Source organism: Camelina sativa, chromosome 3 (genome assembly GCF_000633955.1).
Source record: "Camelina sativa cultivar DH55 chromosome 3, Cs, whole genome shotgun sequence".
Classification (NCBI taxonomy): Eukaryota; Viridiplantae; Streptophyta; class Magnoliopsida; order Brassicales; family Brassicaceae; genus Camelina; species Camelina sativa.
Window position 1 is genome coordinate 19,418,095 of NC_025687.1, and position 10,004 is coordinate 19,428,098.

At 36.1% G+C, this 10,004-nt stretch overlaps 1 protein-coding gene across 1 annotated transcript; it reads left to right on the forward strand.

The window, feature by feature from the left end:
- Nucleotides 454-3,066, forward strand: LOC104777536 (fructose-1,6-bisphosphatase, cytosolic). The gene is made up of 12 exons (XM_010501812.2): nucleotides 454-808; nucleotides 1,028-1,075; nucleotides 1,168-1,242; nucleotides 1,340-1,401; nucleotides 1,507-1,573; nucleotides 1,683-1,796; nucleotides 1,904-1,990; nucleotides 2,065-2,135; nucleotides 2,216-2,281; nucleotides 2,383-2,469; nucleotides 2,568-2,643; nucleotides 2,797-3,066. Exons 1-12 carry the CDS (start codon nucleotides 650-652, stop codon nucleotides 2,908-2,910), a joined length of 1,026 nt encoding a protein of 341 aa, XP_010500114.1. The 5' UTR covers nucleotides 454-649; the 3' UTR covers nucleotides 2,911-3,066.

Genomic DNA, 10,004 nt, shown 5'->3' on the forward strand with positions numbered 1-10,004 from the left:
GGAAGAAGAGGAAGATGAGCTAGAGCAAGAGATAGAGAGCAGTGCTAAAGAGGTAAGAGTGATGAAAAGTTCGTTATCCTCATTCATTATTCAGTGTGTACAAAATTTGTTTATATACAAGTATATGTTAACATGACGTACACGCATGTAGTTTAAGAATAGAATACTCTAATAATTAACATGATGAGTAGCACGATGATAATCATGACGCCAAATGATGAGACATAAGATAAAATTATGAAAGATTGACATGTTTTCAATTTTAAAACTTTAGTTATAGAAATGTGTTTTGCTTATTTATCTAATAAAATCGGTTTAACAAAATATGACTGGATGATTAAACAAAACTTTAGACCATATTTTTACGAGGACGAGGTTTTTGTTAACATTATCCCGAAATACAAATGACGGCCCAAACCTGTCACAGCCACGTGTCATCCCGATCTCTTCTTTGGCTTCGTTTGAGAGAAAACGTTCGATGCAAACCGGTCGCGTCTTTATCCTCAATCTCATCATCATCCTCGAAACTTGCAACACACAAAATCCAAGTATAAAGGTTGCAACTTTCAATCTCTTCTCTCTCTCTCTCTCTCTTTAAAATATCTGATTCACAAACACGCATTTGGTGGGCTGAGAAAGGATCAAAAAGATGGATCACGCAGCAGATGCTCACCGTACGGATTTGATGACCATTACGAGATTCGTGTTGAATGAACAATCAAAGTATCCTGAATCTCGTGGGGATTTCACTATTTTGCTTAGTCACATCGTTTTGGGATGCAAATTCGTTTGCAGTGCTGTTAATAAGGTAATAAATTCGGTTTTTGGAAATTTTGTGTCAGGGCTAATAAATAAATGTCGCTTTCGATTTGTGTAAAGGTTCGGTTTTTATGGTTGATGATGAATTGATGATGATGATGATCGGGAACCCTCTTTAGATGTGGACTTGTCTCAAATCGTCTTTAGTGTTTTTGAGGATGGCCCATTGAGAGTTAAAGTTCTAATTTTTATGGTTGTGCTTGTGCAGGCTGGTTTGGCTAAGCTTATTGGACTTGCAGGGGAAACTAACATTCAGGCAAGTTTTTTTGTTTTTGTTCAGCTAATAAGAATGATTGGATTTGATTCTTTTTTTTGTTTCTGAGATTTTACCATTTTCGATGTAATTAGGGTGAAGAGCAAAAGAAACTTGATGTACTCTCCAATGATGTCTTTGTCAACGCTTTGATCAGCAGTGGCAGAACTGTAAGTAAAATTGGTATTTTTATCAACTTTAGAAAGACTCCGATAGGTTTTCATTTGTCTCTTACAATAACTTTTGGCAAATGAAACTTTGTGTCAGTCTGTTCTTGTCTCGGAAGAAGATGAGGAAGCTACGTTTGTGGAACCATCCCACCGTGGAAAGTAAGTTTAGAATTGATCATTTGTTGGTTCACCTAATGGAAATGTTATTGTTTGTATTGGTAACTGTCATTGGCATAATCGAGTTTTTTTTTTCGTTATCAACAGGTACTGTGTTGTTTTTGATCCGCTTGATGGATCCTCAAACATCGACTGTGGTGTTTCCATTGGAACAGTATGTTTCTTTCTCTCACCCAAGTTTTCTTTTTTACATTGTTAGAGGGCTCGGACAGTGAATCATGTGAAAAAGTTTGTCTTTTTGTGTTTGGTTTCATCGTGTGTAGATTTTTGGAATTTACACGTTGGACCACACTGATGAGCCAACCACTGAAGATGTTCTGAAACCTGGGAATGAAATGGTGGCAGCTGGTTATTGTATGTACGGAAGCTCTTGCATGGTACTGAAAATGAAATTCACAATGGCAACATTAATATCAATCAGTCTGATTAGTTATTTCTCGTTTTTTTTTTTTTAATTGAATGTGATTGGATCTCTCTCTCTCAGCTTGTGTTGAGCACTGGAACGGGTGTCCACGGATTTACCCTGGACCCATCTCTCGGAGAGTTCATACTAACTCACCCTGACATTAAGGTAACCGTAATAAATAAGGGTTGTCCTCTCTTTTTATAATTTCTCAAAGATTCATTAGTTTTTCTTGTCCTCAGATTCCAAAGAAGGGGAACATTTATTCAGTGAATGAAGGCAATGCGCAGAACTGGGATGGTCCAACTACAAAGTATGTATCGAAATAACTTAAATCTTATTCAAATCATCAGCTGCATTCATATATTCATGGTTTTTTGGCTGTTGGTCTAGGTATGTAGAGAAATGCAAGTTTCCTAAAGATGGTTCACCCGCGAAGTCTTTGAGATATGTCGGAAGGTAATTGGGAAAAAACCTCCTCTGTTTTGAGTTTTAAAGCTCATTCATAGAAACTAGCCTATGCTTTTGTCTCTGTTTTGTTAATATCATTGTCTTGACAGTATGGTAGCCGATGTTCATCGCACGCTACTTTATGGAGGAATCTTCTTGTACCCGGCTGACAAGAAAAGCCCCAATGGGAAATTGCGGTAAGCTTAGGATTACACTGACAGTTAAAATATAACCGGTGAAAGTCTTTCTGGTTTTAAGTTTGATAACATCTCCATAAACCTACATATGTGAACAGTGTCTTGTATGAAGTCTTCCCGATGTCGTTTTTGATGGAGCAAGCCGGAGGCCAGGCCTTTACGGGCCAGAAAAGGGTATAATTTGTCCTCTTTACCTGTTAAATGCAATCTTAAATCTGATTTTCTTCTAATATGGCACTTGACAGTCACAGAAGTGTAAAGATTTTGTTGGTTATAGTTATATGGTATATGGGTCAAGTAGTTTTACATTTTAATGTCCTGATGCAGGCTCTAGACCTTGTCCCAGAGAAGATCCATGAGCGTTCTCCAATATTTCTTGGTAGCTACGACGATGTAGAGGAGATTAAGGCTCTGTATGCTGAGGATGAAAAGAAGAACTAAGCTTCCCGTTCTTCGTTTATTCTCTCACTGTCTCTGTCTCTGTCTCTCTTCTTTCTATAAAATCTTCTTCTGATGAGACAAACTCATTTACTAAAGGAAGACCTTTCTCTGCCTTAGTGCACATAATAGTTCTCTTTCTTTTCAATCTTTTATTTATCTTCAGCTCGCAACATCCATTGCTTGATCATTCCAAGCTTGTCTTTATAACCTTATTTCATGTCTGGAGAAGCAGCCTCCTATCATGTCAACCTTTTTAATCGGAGATTAACACTACACAAACATTCGAGCTTTCCATATATATATAGCTACACTGAAAGTAAAGTTTCATCTTTGATCCATTTTGATTTGCGTTATCTGTTCCACAAGTTTCTAAATACGATGGATATATCTTGGATTCTAACCGAATTTTTAATTTTTTATAAAGTCAATTCACAAAACCTTTAAACTACAAATAACAAATTTGTCAGTTTTAAAATCATTGACCAACTATATCTAAGTTCCACTCACACCCATCCTTAGACCATCTCCACTAGAGAAACCATCTAAATTGCTCTAAATTAAACTAATCATATAACTAATATTAAACTAATCAAAGCAATCCACTAACAACTTTAAACAAAATTACCCTTCCATTAAAGAACCCCTATCAAAGTTGCTAAATCATCATAATTCAAATTTTTAAATTGATTGCAAGTTTTTTTATTGTATGTAAACCTTTAATTGAATCAAAACTATATCAAAGTTTAGTTTTCAGGAACTATGTACAAGAAGACACAGCTTATAATCAAGATTGAACTACTCAGATTCTATAAAAATTTAGCTAGAAAACTTAGTTAAAACATTACTGGAAAGAGAGATTCACCACAAAAGAACTTAAATAAAACAGACCTTTTATTGAATATAAATCATTACCAGTTTCTACTAATCCAATCAACTCAAATATTAGGTGGAGGATATAGCTGAGTATGAAACAGAGTTTAAAAAAATCATATCTTTATTTACTCATATTACCTATAACTAAAATATATGTATTTTTTATATTTACTCAAGATCCAACCACAATTTGACATGTAGCGTGTCTTAGTGGTTGCTTCCGTTTTTTCTTATAGAAACGCTTCTCTGAGTAGTAAACTTAATTTTGAGTTTTTTGATTTATTTTTAGCCCACAAAAATATTGAGCAACTCCGTTAATAACGCGACTGAAAATGTCCTTAGTGTTATTTACATTTCATTGCTGTTCATCTACAAAATATCATACAGTCAAGAGACTTTTACCAAATATCTCTTTTGCATTTACTTGTTTCGAAGTCCAACAGGAACGGCCAAATATGTAAACAATGATTACGATTTGAAAAATTTATAAAACACGTGTTGGAATGAGTAGAATCATGAAGGGTCAACATACTTGGTAGCAACGACATTTATGCATTACCAATAGTTCCCACTGTCGTTGCTTCATTACGTATCAAGAGAACGTGTAGAAGTTTTGATTTGTCGCAAAAGTATTATAAAACAGCGCTTTGATTGATGTATTGTTTTGTTTCCATTTTATTAGGCACCTAAAACGACTGTTGCATTAGAACCATTAGGCCATCTGTATTGGAAAAACTTATCTGGTGTTCTTAGCCTTATTAAAATTGAAAATAATAAAATAGTAGATTTAGGGCATCTTTAATGGGGAACACTTTTGAGTGTTCTTAAAGTAAAAATATTATGAAAATAATGTAATATCATTAGTTTAGATATTTTGTTAAGAAGTTAGTTAGACCATCTTTATTGCTACAACACATATTGTGTTCTTAAGGATTTTAAAATAATAAAAATGTTGAATAGTGGGTATAACTGTTCTTAACTAATTGAAAATTGTTCTTATACAAGAACTGTTGAATGTGTGTTCTTAAGTATAGACTATTAATTAATTATTTTAGTTTTTCTAAGATCACTACAACTGATCTACCGTTAAAGATGCCCTTATTGGGAGAACATATTTAAGATCATAAGATTTAATAATATAATAATCTTAAACATATTACAATTTTAGAAACTTTTAAAAATTACATTTAAATTGCAAACTAAAAAAACTTTTACTAAAATTCAAAATACAATACCAAATTCAAATGAAACAAAAAAACATTGTAAATAAAATTAAAAAAAAACAAACAAACACATTACTTAATTAATTAAAGCACACAAACATTTTATTTAATTAATACATTGTTTAATGTCTAAATTTATTCCATATATTTTCAATCAAATCCTCCTTTAATTTGTGATGTGCTTGTCTATCACGAATTATTGTATGACCATCACTTAAATCTTCAAGATTTGAAGGCAGATTTACTGAAAACGTAAGATCCGGAGTAGTTCCGGTTCCATCTTCTTGTTGGAATTCTTGTTCGTCATAGAGTGTGTATGAATCTCGTTCATCTTCGACAATCATCTTATGGAGTATGAGACATGCTCTCATAATATATGCAATTTTACCCTTTGACCATAAAAGAGATGGATTTTTAATCATGACGAATCTAGATTGCAGGACTCGAAATGCACGTTCAACATCTTTTCGTGCACCTTCTTGACGTTCTGCAAACAAACGATGTTTCGGGTGTTGTGGTTGTGGGATGGATTTAACAAATGTCGCCCATTCGGGGTAAATACCATCCATCAGATAGTAAGCCAAATTATACTCACTTTAGTTGACATAGTACGTAACTTCGGGAGCTCGACCGTAAATAATGTCATTAAATACTGGTGATTGATCAAGAACATTTAAATCGTTACAAGTACCTGGAACTCCAAAAAATGCGTGCCATATCCAGAGATCTTGTGAAGCTACCTCCTCCAAAACAATTGTTGGTTTACCAGTGCCTCGTGAATACATTCCTTTTCAAGCGGTTGGGCAATTTTTACACTTCCAATGCATACAGTCGATGCTTCCAACCATCCCGGAAAAAATTTTCTCGGTTGCAAAATATTGTTTCCAATCAGAGTATGCCACGTCACACTAAAACTAGGCCAAAAACAGTTCTAGTTTAAGATCCAAAAATATGTTCTAAGTCCACTTTTCCTATATTTTCATTTTTAAAAATCCTAAGAAAACCCTAAGAACACCCATCATGTTTTACCGATAAAGATGGCCTTATATCATGTTATTGGATCTTATTGTAGAACTGTTTTTGGCCCAGTTCCAGCATGACGTGGCAACACGTGAATGGTTACGTTTTTTTGAAGAGAAAACATTTCATTTCTCTCCTTTTGTTCGAAATCGTTGATCTTAGGGTTTTCCTCTTTCTCTCTTTTTTTTTATATCTTTAATGTTTTTTTTGTTTCATAACAATTTGGTATTGTATTTTGAATTTTAGTATAAGTTTTTTAAGTTTGCAATTTAAATGTTATTTTTTTAATTTTTGAAAATTGTAATATGTTTTAAATTATTATATTATTATTATTTATCCTCTTTCTCTCTTTTTTTTTATATCTTTAATGTTTTTTTTGTTTCATAACAATTTGGTATTGTATTTTGAATTTTAGTATAAGTTTTTTAAGTTTGCAATTTAAATGTTATTTTTTTAATTTTTTAAAATTGTAATATGTTTTAAATTATTATATTATTAAATCTTATGATCTTAAACATATTCTCTCAATAACTAATTCCTTAAACAAAAGATTTAAATTAATGATCTTACATTATTTTAATAATATTTTTACTCTAATAACACCTAATTGAGTTATCCCAATACAGATACCCTTACATTCTAATTCTTTTTTTGTTTTTTTCTTTTTTTTTTCTTGTGTCGTCTACATTCTTTATGTCACACGTCTCTCTTTAAAGGTTGAAAAAGAGTAAATACTAAATAGATAACATGTGCCGAAAGATATTAGATCCCATCGGTGGTACTTTACAATGCATTTAGCGGGTAGAAGCGGTTAACTGTTCGTATATATATTTTTTTCCTCAAAAGTAAATTTTATTAATTTAGCAAATGTCTTTACATAAAGCTTTACTAATTAAGTATAGAAATTATGTTTGTTAAATATTGGTTATATTAAGCATGGAAGCTTTACAGAATGCTTTTAGCGGATAAATTATGTTTGTTAAATATTTGATGTTTTGTAAATAGAGCAATAAATAAATTTTTCGGCCGCTTGTATGGCTAAATATTTATACTAATTTTGTAACTCGCAATATATTTCAGGACCATTTATTTGTTATATTTAGTTTGTTTTGTTTAGTGTTTGAAATTATATTTTGATTTTTAATTAGTATAACAAAAAATAATGGATCTAAATTATTTTACACAATCATAGTTATGTAACCATTTATACGCTATGATTAAGTCACATTTTCCTAGTAATTTAATTATTTTACACAATCATAGTTAAATCAGCTTGATTTTATATGTCAATTATTCTAATATTAATAGTATTGAAAATAATAAAATGAGGATTTAACCGTGTTAGCACAAATTTAATGATATTTTATTAATTCCAACTTGACCTCTTTATAAATCATCTACTATATAACTATATTATATATATATATAGGTCTGATGAAGAGCAAATAAAAACTCAAGGTTTAGGCCTATGAGAAAAGGAAAGTCTAAAAGTCGAGAGCAAATAACGCCTGGAGCATGAGTCTATCACCTAGAGGTGACCTTTCGTATATCGGTCGTAGGAGTGCGGGCCGTGGAGTCAGTAGCACATGAGTCCTTGGCTGAGTGTTGTTCAAGATTCGAGGACGAATCTACTTTGGTGGGGGAGAATTGTAACGCCCGCGAACCAAAACTCTGCGTTTTGGGGGTGGGTGACGATCGACACTCATGGTGGTGTCGGTCGACACCACTTATTTCTGGTTCGACCAGATTGATTTAATTATCGATTTGGACCGGTTTGGTTTAAGGAAACCATTGGACCAAGGTTTAAAAAGGAGAAAACGACCTAGAGTCGTGTTTTTGTTGTCTCACGCCGCTTTGAGAGAAAACTGTTCTTGAGGTTCTAGAGGGAGATTGTGAGATTTTAAGGCTTTGTGGGTGAGATCTTGCTGTGGGACTGAGGATTCAAGGCTAGGAACGTGTGGGAAACTTGCTGGGAGTGTGGATTCGTTCATTGTTGGTCAGAAACTTCCTGCAAAGAGGTGAGTGCATGACCATGGCTAATCTAAGCCCTTGATTTCCTTGTTCTTGCTTGTTTGTTGTTGTTTTGTGTGTTTTCTTGCTGGGGATTGGTTGCTACAGGTTCCTAAGGATGATTCCGGTATGGGTTTTGAGTATTGGACGATTTGGAAGAGGTTGAGAAGCGAGATCCGACTCTCGGCTTCGAGCGTATCGCAGTTGCAGGTGGAGTGTGGATCGACACCAATTGGTGTCGGTCAACACCAGCAAGATGGCATCGATCGACACTGTGGGGTAGTGTCGGTCGACACCAATGCCAGTGTCGGTCGACACTTGGCTGGTGTCGGTCGACACCTCCCTTCCAGCGAGATGATGTTCGTTTTCCTGGTTTGTGTGTTATGTTTGTTGGTTGTTGGAACATTGGATCATTGTTGCTTGTGTGTATTGCCCAGTAGATGGGAGGATTGCCTCACTGAGTATTTATCAAATACTCAGGCATCTCAATTTGTGTTTGTGGTGCAGGTAAAGGCAAAGTGTGATCGTGGAATCAAGGCGATGAAGAGGAGGATGTTCTAGGGTCTCGCTTGGTTGTTGTATGGATTTTGTTAGATTGCTAGAGTTGAGTCCTAGAATGTTGTTTAGGATTTGCTGGTTTTCTGGTTTATGTTGATTGGATCTTTTGTTTATGGTATTGGAATTATTACGGTTTATTTGATATTGGTTATTGGTTTGTTGGTTATTTATTGGTAATTGTTATTCCGCTGTTGTTTGTGATTGTGGTTAGGTGGCTAGTGGGTATGAGACCACTAGTTGTAGTTTATTTATTATTATTATATTATTATTATTTATTATATTTAAAAAAAACGGGTCACGTCGTTTCAGTTGGGTATCAGAGCCCTTACGGTTCTAGGTTTGAGTTCACTAGGTTTCTGTTGTGATGTTTGGGATTGAATGTCTTGAATTGATTATGAGAGTTAGTCAATTGTGTGAGGCATGGAGTCCTAGAACATCTTCGAGCCTACAGTGTGATTCCACGGTGAGTTTTTGTTTATGTGTTATGTTAATTGTGTGCTTAGCCTTCTGTTCAGGGTAGTGCAGATGGTTAGAGAGGATGCTGTTGCTGGTCGTGGTTGTGGACACGGACGTGGTCGTGGACACGGACGTGGTCGTGGACACGGACGTGGATGTGGTAGGGGCATAGTCCCAGTGGTTAGTGAGACTGCGGGCCAGAGTGTGACGGCAGAGGGTGTCATCGAGTCGCAGGGTGTCCAGGGAGATTCCATGAGTGTGGCCGGAGGGGGCGGCGTTGATGCTCCAGTAGCCGGTGATGTTAGGGCCCCGGGTGCAGGTGTTCCAGTGGGTGGAGTCTTGGGTGTCGACCTTGCGGGTTTGCTGGCACAGTTGTTAGAGCCGTTGCCGCCAGTGGCACCGGCTCAGGCTCAGGTAGTGCCACCAGTGGTGGTGGCGGAGCGGCAGCCATTGGCTGCGGATGTGGGGGTCCATTCTCGTTATATCAGCAAGCTGAAAAAGATGGGCCGTATTGGTACCGAGCGGTTTCCGGGAGGTACAGATCCTACCGCTGCGGATGCGTGGAAGACGAGTGTGGAATGTAACTTCATACTCTGAGATGTCCTGAGGGGTTTTGGGTGGACATTGGGGTCCTTTATTTGACTAGTGATGCTTAGTTGTGGTGGAGTTCTGTGGTAGCCAGGAGAATGCAAAGGGAGATGTCTTGGGCTGATTTCGTCTTGGAGTTCAACCGCAAGTATTTCCCTAGGGAGGCACTGGATAGGTTGGAGGTGCAGTTCCTTCAGCTAGCTCAGGGGACTCGGTCAGTGCGGGAGCTAGACTTGGAGTTCAGTCGACTTCCGAGGTACGGGGGTCGGGATATGGAGTCTGAGGAGGCTCAGATCAAGAGGTTTTTGAGGGCCCTACGTGATGACTTGAGGGTTCACTGTAGGGGGCGGAGTTATGCTTCGCGTG